The sequence below is a fragment of the Medicago sativa genome, chromosome 7 (assembly GCF_051527215.1).
Source record: "Medicago sativa cultivar Bolivia chromosome 7, Bolivia_mono, whole genome shotgun sequence".
NCBI lineage: Eukaryota > Viridiplantae > Streptophyta > Magnoliopsida > Fabales > Fabaceae > Medicago > Medicago sativa.
The window spans coordinates 67,037,444-67,049,512 of NC_140755.1; the positions used below are offsets into that span (position 1 = coordinate 67,037,444).

At 32.8% G+C, this 12,069-nt stretch overlaps 1 protein-coding gene and 1 long non-coding RNA gene across 2 annotated transcripts; one reads left to right on the forward strand and one right to left on the reverse strand.

Moving 5' to 3' along the window:
• The first annotated feature begins 2,342 nt into the window (after positions 1-2,342).
• LOC146907879 (uncharacterized) lies at positions 2,343-4,519 on the forward strand. The gene is made up of 3 exons (XR_015018086.1): positions 2,343-2,493; positions 2,591-2,690; positions 4,338-4,519. It is a non-coding gene; the product is annotated as an uncharacterized LOC146907879 (long non-coding RNA).
• A 4,559-nt stretch (positions 4,520-9,078) lies between these two features.
• LOC146907880 (protein OCTOPUS-like) lies at positions 9,079-11,800 on the reverse strand. Its single transcript, XM_085724440.1, has one exon. The coding sequence runs from the start codon at positions 11,489-11,491 to the stop codon at positions 9,239-9,241; it is 2,253 nt and encodes a 750-aa protein (XP_085580566.1). The 5' UTR covers positions 11,492-11,800; the 3' UTR covers positions 9,079-9,238.
• Positions 11,801-12,069: the final 269 nt, after the last annotated feature.

Here is a 12,069-nt window from a genome sequence, read left to right on the forward strand (position 1 = left end):
TCAATATTATTGACTACTTCCTGTGGTAACAAAATATGAACAAGATTAATTGTGGTCCTAAGTTAATATAATTTTTTCTGTTTTAACGATCCTAATCATTTCTGTTGAACACTAACATAAAATTATCAATATCAGTACAGAAAAATAAAATGATGCTCCCTCAATATCTTATTATAAAACCGTCTAAGAAATTTATAAAAATTAGTTGTAATAATAAATTTATAAAAATTAGTTGTAATAATAAATTTATGTTTTCAAATTACAAACTAAATAGATATATTTTTGCAAAAAAAAAAATTGTTAATTCATGTTAAAGTTTATAAAGAGACTTATAATTAAGCAAATTGTGGGGTAATTGAAAACAAATAATTACATCTCCACTTACCAAATTGAGCCTAGTCATGTTAGACATAGCATAGGTTTACGAGCGTCTCTTTTTAATTTTTCCATCACATACTTTCTTTATCTCTTACCTTCTCCATGAGAGAACAAACAACATAGTGATATGTTTTTCTACTGCTTTTTTGACTTTTGGGGCAAAATCGGTGGTAATGGAGCTTTACAAACTGTATTGAAAAGGGAGAAAGCACAAAGCTCAGAGACTTGGTAATTGAAATGTAAATGGATTTGATTCTTTTCAATATCCCAGTGGGACAATGTAATGATCTTAAATGTTGAGCTACAATCATTAGCTTCAAAATTTATGTCCAGCTCATGGGATTTGAGCTTTGTAGGGTTTTAAAACAAGTATAGTGCTTCAATTTTGGACTTCTTGGTTAATTGCTTTCCCACCTTATTTCTAGCTTCACTTCATTAACTTAACATGGGTAGACTTTTAGCACATATCTTATGCTCCAAGGTTCACTTGACTAACTTGACCATAAACTTCTACCATACATTTTCTTTTTAGAAAATCGGTATTTGATCCAAAGACCGACTTAATTTAACCATGAATTTATGCATTTAGGTTAACTTGACTAACTTAACCGTATTCTAGCACACATCTTATATGGTAGTTGATGGACAATAATTGTAAAAATGGATTTTAGTCCACAATTAGGTTAGACCAAAATTGGTTAAGAAAATCTTAAGTTTTGATGATAACAAGGCATGTACAAAGCATGTTTGTGAACAATTACGATATTCTAATGTGTGTTTAGATGTATAGGAAATTCTAAATGCAATACGGATGGTGCTTCATTAGGGAATCCAGGTATTTCCTCTTGTGGAGGAATTTTTAAGGATCATGAAGCAAATTGTATTGGTTACTTCTCAGAGCCTTTGGGAGTGTCAACCTCTTATCAAGCAGAATTGCAAGGTGCCTTGAGAGCTATATAAATAGCAAAGGAGAGGAACTGGTTGAACCTTTGGCTGGAAACTCATTCATCATTAGTTGTGCAAGATTTCAAGTCATCAAACCTTATTCCTTAACAAGTTAGAGATAGATGGAACAATGCTCTAATCATGCTTAGGAATATGAATTGTATTGTAACTCATATTTGTAGGGAAGGGAATCAAGTAACAGATTCTCTTGCAAACTTTGGTTTAACCTCTGACCACTTCATTTTTTGGGATGACATACCTTTGTTTGCAAGGGATATCAAAAACAAAATTGGTCTACCCAATTTTAGATTCTCTACCTTTTGAAGGAGTTTGGTTTGGTCCCTTTCTTCTTTTTGTAACTATTTTCTTTTAATATATTTTGAGGATTGATATATATATATATATATATATATATATATATATATATATATATATATAGACACTTGGCTTATCTTGATCATTTTTATCTTGTATTTTGGAAGCAATCTTAGTTAGTAGTTCAATGACTAATCTCAACCATATAATCTTATTGCCCATCTTTAATGGGGTATGTCCTTCTAATCTCATTTTATTTAACCATTTGATTTCAACACAAGTCATTGTTCAAAATATGTGATTCAAGTTCTACACATACCAGCACAATATATTATTGGCTTTCCTCCTCTCCTCTCTCTCTCTCTCTCTCTCTCTCTCTCTCTCTCTCTCTCTCTCTCTCTCTCTCTCTCTCTCTCTCTCTCTCTCTCTCTCTCTCTCTCTCTCTCTCTCTCTCTCTCTCTCTCTCTCTCTCACTCTCTCATTAAATTAAATTCTAGATAACAAATAAAGAAAGTTGGGAAACAAGAATGAATTCTAATTACAAGCAATATATTTATGTGAGATCTATTCTATGAGCTAAAAGGACAAAAATGATGCATCAAAATACTTTAAAGACATGTAATAATTATTCTAATTTTAATGATTGATTTCTTGTAGCAACATACTATTATTAAAAATTATTTAATTGACATAACCTTGCATGAGATTTTTCACTATATAATAAAGTGACCAAATAATTTTATATTTATTATATGAAAAGGTGCTAACAAATGGCTGAAATTTTCAAGTTTATTTATAAATGGATCCTTTTTGTTTCCCTATTTCTTGTTATAGTTGCCAAGGAAGACGATACAGGTAGGTTCATCCTCATACAATTTGCTTTAATTAATCTTATATACAATCTTTCATTTTTTTCGTAATATTTCTTTGTTTTTATTGTACATTACAATAGAGTGTGTTACTGATGCCGATTGTTATGAAAAACTTCCGGCTCTTCAACGCGCAGTTATGAAGTGCATTCAAGGTTTTTGTAAAATACATATCTAGTTAAGGTAATAACTATTTCTCTATTATGTCTAAACCTTTTATTTTATTTTCCCATCACAACGTTGTTACTCTTATAATTTCTCTCACACTTTCATATATTTATCTAACCTTTCATTTTCTTTGTTACTCTTAGACGCACGTTAAATATATTATGAAATTGTTGTTATCTTCATTTTCTAGAAAACAATGTATGTATGTTTTAGGATAAATATCACCTATGTCCTAGATATATAATCTAATAAATTACCATGTTCCTACTATCACAAGAACATGCACACAAAAAATTAAACAACACAATTATACTCAAAATCAATGTTAGTGTCATTCATATTGATAAACGACTAATTACATCATAACTCTCTAAAATCACCAAATAAGCATTAGCTTCTATTATTTATATATCCATAGTACGATTGGATGATATTTATTTGGATATTTTTCACACAAAAAAAAAAAACACCTTTATTTAGATATCTACTGTCAAGAGGTGTATAAGTATCTTTGTTTCAAACTTTAATTTGTCAGTCGTTCTATCAATAACGACTGGTCCATATCAATGATGAACTTCGATCAAACTAATTTATATTAAAAGGATGAAGAAAATCGCCTTGATTTATATTAAAAGGACTCAAAAAACATTAAATTAGTTTGGCTAGGGATAAAACAAATTACAACAACCTAAATTAAAACATTACAAAACATTTTCTACACTAGGAGTAACCCACCCTAAAACCTCTAGAAAGTCCTCAAATGAAATGAAAAAGACGCGATAACATAATTGAAAACATCATATGATGAGGTGTCTTCAACATTTACATAGATTAGATATAGAGAATTAAAGACTTACAAATAATTGGCAACAAAAGTCTATTAAGGCCCTTGTAACGTTGGAAACTCTGATTATGAGTGGGAACCCAAATAGGGCATTAAAATTACCAAGTAAAATATTAAAGGAATTTGATAACAACAAATAGGCATAGTGGGATTAAGGAAACAAAACCTTACCAAGAGAGAAAATAATTGGCAACAAAAGGCTCATGTAACATTGAAAACTCTAATTATGAGTGAGAACTTTATTAGGGCATTAAAATGACTTAGTAAAAGATTAAAGAAATTTGAAAACAACAAATAGGCATAGTAGGCTCAAGGCAACAACATCTTACCAAGAGAGAGAAAAAAAAAACTATCAACCTCTTGGATCAAACCCCCTAACTCGTACCAAGATATCGACAACATCTTAATTAGAATAATATTTATTTGGATAAAAGTATTTTAGTTAAAAAAAAAATCTAGAGAGATAGAGATATTGGAAAACTATTTCTAGAGAGATAAAGAGATAAATTGGGGTTGGGTGCATAAATGAAGGAGATAGGATTTACGTTTATAGTTTTTGAAAATTGAATATCAGTAAGTAAATTTCTTTCATGTTTGTTCTATCTATTCATATTGTTATACCACTTTAAGTGACTTGGAGTATATCTTACTCTCTGTTTTCTACATGTTTTTTTTAATGAATTACATGAAGACTATCCTTAAGATGAGACTGTGTAGTATCAAGGTGTTTGTTGATGAGAATAAAATGGATAATTATTCTCTCACCCACATTATGATTTTCTTGAAATTTTATCATATTATTTCTTATATTTAAATAGGGTTGAAGGCTTCAATATTGTAACATCAACGCTGAATAATTGGTCTTCATTTATTTCATTGGATCTTGAGAAAATATTACATATATTATTTCATTATGAGGATAATTGTAAGACCTTTAAGAAGTCAAAATAATTTATTTTGGATGAAAATTAATATTGTCTGCAACATTTTTTTATTACCATTATGAATTGTATTTTATTTGGTTTTTACTACTATTAATAAAAAAAAAATTACATACTTTTGAATAATTTATGTAATAAGTATTTTTGGGTTTAGGGTGTCATATTAGTGGTATCGAAGCCTATATTTTTCATTAGGCTGACGTATATTATGTGTCTGCTATGTTTTAGTAACTCCATTCCTTTTAATGCAATCGCTTGATAATGTCTATAAAATAATAGAAATAATGGTTGTGTATATATGTTAGATGTTATTGTTCAATTTTGTGTCATTATCGTATGTCTTGTGCCTTTTTTATGAAATGATTTTGAAGCCCTATAGATTGTTGAACACTTTAGGTGAACTATTTTACGGTTCTTTGGTGACTAAACTAGAGATTTGAGCTTTTTAGTTGATACTTGATGAAAATCTCGTATAAATGAAAAAAGAGATAATTCCTTAAGCAAGGTCATCAAATTTAAACTATCATTTGGGTTGAGCAGTTGTAACGATTACAAAATAGAGTAAAGTAAGTCTTAGAAGAGTTTAGTTGTAACAAAAAAAAAATGATGAATATGTGATTGGCCTAAAGATTTTAACTAGCTAATTAGGATCTAAACAAGGTGTTTAACAAGGAACCTTGGTATGAAGTAAAGATAGTTCTAATTGTCTTATAATATAAAGAACTTAATATTGTTGACTCATTTATCGATATTCTATTTCTTTTATACTACAAAAAAAATATCTTAAATAGAGTCATGATGCTAAGAATATGACAACGTACTTACACTCAAGTCACTATAGAAGATAAATAAAAGAAATTATGTCATTACCTATGGTAAAAAATCATATGTTACAAGAAGTCATAGGTAACACCGAGTGTAAGGATTATCCACAACCACAATAATGTGGAAAAAATCCTTGTGCAAACAAAATTTGATTGTTACACTGTCATTTTCTATTTACTTTGAATTGAAGAATCTCTCTACTAACATAAATGGATCATTGGTCATCAAGGCTTCATTAATTGCATTTTTTCCACTAATTCTTCATCATTTACTTAATTATCTTGATATTACATATGTATTGGAAATAAATAAAAAGTAGTAGAATACTTCTAAAAACATAATAAAAACAAATACATATTTAAATAAAGGGTCCTACTAACCGGTGCCCCGGGCACTAGTTAAGCATACCATAAAAGGGAATTATTACCATAAAAGAAAAATACTTTTGACTTTATTATAAATTAATTACACAATTTCAATGCATTAACTACTATATAATTTTCTTTTTCATATTCTTAGATATAAATATTTAGATTGATCAAAAGTTTCACATTGAACGATATGTAAACAACAAAAAATACTATTTTTTATAACATTTATATATGTTAAAATAAATGAGACTCAATAAACACCTATCCAAAAGTTTTAATTTTGTCAAAAAAAAAAAGTTTTAAGAAAAACATCAATCTATTATAGCGTAAACAAGTCTCAAATGAAAAATGCAATAAATATTAATCTAGTCTTTTTTTTGGTAGTGAAATATTAATCTAGTCTAACATAAAATAAGTGTTTGTCTCAACAAAAAAAAAATCTAGTTGTCAATGTTAAAGTAATCATCATAGTTAGAATAACATAATCTATTCATCTATAGTGTCAGATTTCTCCTTCTTCAAGGTTTGTTTAATTTTTTATTTTTTTTTTTTTGAAGGAAGGTTTGTTTAATATACTCTTTTGTATATGGAATTGTATTTTTTTTCTTTTCTTCTAGTCAATGAAAACTAACTTATATGATCAAATGGTCAAAGTTTGTGAACCATTTCACTTACAATTAAGCACAGTAGCTATACAAGTAAAATGGGAGATTTTTGTCATTATTGAATATCCACTATCCTTAGAATCGTGAGATTCTTTTGACATCTTTAGAATCCTTGTGATTCTTCAAATTTTATCAACTCCATTTTTTCAAATGAAATTCTTTTGACATCTTTATAATCCTAGCGATTCTTACAATTCTCTAAATAAAATAAAGTTTTCAAGACATTTGATCATAGTTGCTAGTTTCATGTTGGACCTATAATCCTTTTACCATGAAAGCCTTGCACTTCAAAAGTATTTGAAAACCAACCCTCTTCTTATAATCAGAATTTCCCATATTCATAGGCCGAAGGAGTGAATACGTGCCAAAATTGTCACTAATCTATAATAACCAATTCCTACTAAAAAACCTAGAACAATTAAAGCTAAATCAAACAATTTAGCAACCATTGTTAGTAACTTAAATTCATTGGATTGTATTAAGTAATGTGGACTAGTTTCCAACATGATTTTATAAGAGAATAATCATATCTTTGTTTTGTTTTCTTTATACCCATTGATGAAATCTGATGTTGAAAAGTGGATTGCATCTTTTGTGGAAGTAGCTTTTTTAACATACGGTAACATTAGAATACAAAAATAAAAAATAAAAAATAAAAAAAAAAATTGGCTTTGCCCTCTTTTGCAGAAAAAAAAAAAGGAATAAAAAAAAAAGTTTCATGCAAGCAAGAACTATTAAAATGAGATTGCTTAAGAGTTGCATTATTTTTTTATCATTAGAGCAAACTCTGTATAAATTCTATAAGAATGATGTGACATTGGGAGAACCACTAGTAGGAATATGAAACTCAACAAATTCCTTAAACAAATTAACATAGAAAATGCTCCATAAACTGCATTCTCTGATCGTATAGTCTATAATATCCAAATAAAAAGAAGCAATTGAACAACCCAATAAATTCTAAAATGTTCAAGCACACCAATGCCAACAAAGACATTTTTCATTGGAAAGTAAAGTAACTGAAATTATTCCTGATTCATCAAAAGAAAATAGTATAAAATATACTATAAGTATTGAAGTATGCATGAAGAACAGCAAATAATTAGAAACAATAATATTTTTAGAAAAGAATAAAGGAGTAGATTCCTTCTATTTTTTAAATATACCAAACAAATCTCTACATTAATGAAAATCATATAAAGCTTCAAACGATGTTGAACTTTCATACCACATGCAACAACATATTCTAGTTTCAAATAAAATAATAGCTTTAACATCAAAAATCTACAAAATTGTTCTTTTTCTACATGCAGGGAGACCAGGAAAAACCTTCTCACTACTTAATATTTCTATCTAGTGTGTGTTTGTTAAGCAATAAGTTTGACAAAATCACAATGAATCATTGTAATTTTGTAAAACTTATACTCAGTGGTTTCGTCAAAATCAAAGTGTTACCGTAATAGCCACATCACATCCAGTGACACCAAACATAAAGTTTAACGTATGTTTAGTATCACATTGGACATGTCAAAATCATGACGACCCACCCACCGCGATTTTCTAAAAGCTACACTTTGTAATTTCTGTAAAATCATAGTGGATCATTCTGATTCTGATGTTACCCACCATAAAACCAAAAACACCCTAATTATTACAGTTAACCCCTCCTGTTCTTTTCAACAATGTTAAAAACATTTGTTCAGCAACTCAGTGCCATCAAGGCCAATGCATCACTAAAATAACAACGCCGAAAAAACATCACATTGAGGTAACTGTGTACGTATAAATGAAAATAAATCAACTTCTCAGAAGAACAGTAACAAAATCCAAACAGTATTAAAAATACCAAGAGACAAGATTGCAGAAATTTGCAATACATAATTGAAGCACTGTAGAACTCACAAACAGCAGAGAATTTATTTAACTTCAAATTTACCTTTCCATCACACAAGCCAGCAAAGGAATAGACATAAAGGTATGAATGAATATATTGATATAACACAAAGCTAATAAGGTAATGTTTTGTTTGGGACCATTGTCTGAAGTAAGTCACATGTAAATAAAGTTTGATTAATTGATACCAACTAAGCAAGAAAAAAGCACTCTCGACTACAACAGATATCTATCGTGTTGTACTCAAAACTACAACTTATGACAAGCAGCAAAACCAGGTGGCATGAGCCCACCTTGTTATCACTTTTGCAGGAATCCATAACATTCCAAAAATTCAAGTTAAAATGCTCCCAAATTATAAACCCTCCCAGCATTGCACCAATCAGTTAACCTTTTGCAGAATAAAGACACAAAAATAAAACACATCCTGTCCAAAGTTAGAGCACAATTTTCAGTGGCGCCATACTGCCATACCATATTCCCGGGCCTTTTTCAGGCAATAAAAGAAAAGAATGAGCATGTATGGTATCACACTGGGTTTGTGCAATGTGACATTGTAGATGCTTAAAAGTGTAGTTTTTGCAAAATTACAATGGTTTGCCGAGATTTTATTGCCATGAGTCCAAAAATACACAACACTATGGAGCGAAAAAAATAAAAGACTCATTTAATTAACATCGTCAACATATACATATTTTGTTCGGTACAAACCAGTGACACTAGTGTAGAGACTAATCTCACAAGCCCTCAAGCAACATCATGATCAGCGTAGGGTTAGTGGAAAAGAAAGAAACGCCGAAAAATACTTGTTATTGAGAGTGATCTAATCTAATGTAATCTAAGAAGCAGTATAGCTGATAACAGTAAAAGAAAAATGCAGGGTGTTTTTATCCAATCCAACCAACCAACCATGAAGAATACATAGCCATGTGTGAATTTTACACAAGAAATGCAGCAAATGCAACAGCATGAAACCAAAGAACATTTTATGGAACTTCAATTTTTTGTTTTTTTTTTTTTCCTTTCAATACAACCTAAGTACACTTCTAGCAATAGAATGAGCCTGATTGGACCTTCCTTTTGAGGCACCGTTTCTCCGGCCACTGGGCGTTAAGTAGAGCCTCAAGAGACCACCATTATCCATGCTGTTGGTAGGAGAATATCTCGCACTCCTGTTCCTCTCCAACACAAACTCATCCCTTCCTTTTCTGCCAAGATACCCATTACTGCTATTAACATCACTCTTCCTCCCGCCAAAAATCCCTCCTCCTCCGCCTCCACCCATTCCCATGCTCGGTGCATTCCTCCAACTGACACTACTATTGCTCCTCAACATCTTCCTATCGAAACCATTACCACCACCACCAATTCCAACACCACCTCTAACATCCCCATTCCTCTCGCCTCTAAACTCCTGCCACGACTCCGAGTAAGAACGCTCCACCCCATTACCATTTCCACCTCTACTACTATACCTATCATCCTCCTCCTCTTTATTATTATTCCCTCCACTCCGACGATGTATAAAACCCCAAATACTCCAAGCAGCTTTCCATTTACTGGAACTCTTCTTCGACCCTCCTTTCCGATCACCCCCGCCATTATTACTCCCGACAACAGAACCATTATCTCTAAAACCCCCCAATTCAAAACTCTCGGAACAATCATCCCTCAACGAATTATTCGAATTAGAATTCGAATTATTTGAATAATCCCTCAAATCCCTATCCACAACTTTCTGACCATGTAACAAATAATCAATACCAGCATTAGCATTAACACCACCATTAACACTAGCACTAGCATGAACACTAGCACTGGCATGAACACTAGCAGTAGCAGGAGTAACCTTAGCATTAGAAACCGGTTTGAGCTCATCCATCTCAGCAACAACAGCAGCTGCAGTTTTCCTGATAGAACTAGACCTATCAAGGCTTTTCCTTCTCCTCGTCGATGAATCCGAATAATACTCTTTCGTCTGCGTTTGATTCCCCGGAAAATTCACATTAATCTCTTCACCATTCTCATTCAAAACCGGTGGCTCCTCAACGGGTATAAGTGAATCGGTCCTTTGAACATGAACAGGAGCATCTTCAACCACAGATAACATAGTAGGCAAAGGCACCCTTGGAAACGTTTTTCCAATCAAGTAACCATCCCACGAAGCTCGTGGCTCGTCGAACGAATACCTCGGATCATTATCGAACGACATTCGAGCAATATCAAGCGAAAACCTCGGATCAGTATCACATGACCTCCTGCCAAAGCCATAATCCGCGATCTCCGACTGTGTTTCCCGGAATTGCCGACCGATTGGTTTCTCCACCGGCAAAAGCGTTGAAGAACCCGAAACGCTACCGTTTCGTGGACCTCTTTTCTTTGCTTTCTGCTTCTGCCTCCATTTCTGAAGCTTCTTGCTGAAAACGGACGCTGCTGACCAGAAACTTCCGGCGATTTCTTTCAAATCTCGACCGGAATTTTTCTTTGGTTGTGAATCTAGATCCATGTGCTCCTTCATCGGCTTCAATGATTCTTCTGTAAAAACAAGCTCTGGTTCTGGTATAATTTCAGGTTCCTCTTCAACAATTTCGTGAAACGTTTCTTCAATCACATTTGACAATTCTCGTTGTGGTTGTTGTATTTGTGGCTCAATAACCCTAATTTCGTCTGAATCTTCTTCAACAACAATGTTACCTTCTTCTTCTTCCTCTTCTTCGTATTCCTCTTCAGACTCAATGAACGGTTTCTGAACAGTTGAAGATGAAGCTTCAAACTCTTGAGCTTGAGCTTGAGGTTTAGGGATTTTGCGTTCGTCCGCTTGATTGAAGAGAGTAAAGAGAGTGCTACGACCACGAACGTCACAGGATTTTCGCTGAGGTTCAAACGAGCCGGAGAAGCCGGAGAATCCTTCGTTTTTGGAGGCGGAGAAGGATTTAGTGCGGCGGAGTTCAGGAAAGAGGGAGGATGAGGTGGCGGTGTTGGAAGTTGGAGGACGGCGTTGGGAGGTGGAGGGACGGAAAATGGCTTTAAGAGCAGCGGCGGCGGTTGAGGAAGTAGGAGGTTTACGGGTGGAGGAGGTGGTGGAGGTGTTGTTTGGATCGAGAACGGCGAGGCGTTCGCAGAGGCATGAAGGGCAGAAACCGGTGAAAACTTCTTGAGGGTGAGTTTCACAGGAGGTGGAGGGGCGGTTTGGTTGGAGAATTAGTGGCGGTTGTTGCGGTGGTGGTGGTGGTTGTGGTTGAATTTGTGGCGGTTGTTGTTGATTGGGGGGATTCATAACAGAAAATGGGGGTGTATGATATAAAAGAGTGTGGTCATGTTACGGTGAGAGGGGAATGAGTAGAAAATGGGGGTGTATTGTGAAATTGTTTCTCTGAGATAGAATGAAGAGAGGTGGGGAGAGTGAAGAGAATGAAGAAATGAGAGTGTGTGAGTGTGTTTGAGAGAGAAAGGAGAGAGAAAGAGAAGTGTTTAGTTCCAACGGACACACACAGAGAAAAAGTGAAGAGAGAGAATCTGTGTGATTGGGGACTCAACAGGAAGAAAAAGAAAGAAACTGCTGTGTGAAATCAAAATAAATATAAAATCCACCACCGTCATAAATATTATATTTGCTTTAATTAAAATATTACTATAATTATACTACATCCCTAAAAACAAATATTTTAGTTTTAGTAGAATTTATGACTTTCTTAAGAAAATTGTGTTTTACTACAATGTTCCAAATTATAGTTTACTTTAATAAAAAAACAATGGGGAGGGATATTTTGACTCCAAGAGTAACTCTAAAGAGTTACTCCACATCCCCACCATTAGTTTTATCTTAATCTAATGGACTATATTTATGTCTTATTA

What these genes read in the sequence shown, in the direction of transcription:
- LOC146907880 (XM_085724440.1), bottom strand. Translation starts at nt 11,491, where the DNA reads ATGAATCCCCCCAATCAACAACAACCGCCACAAATTCAACCACAACCA.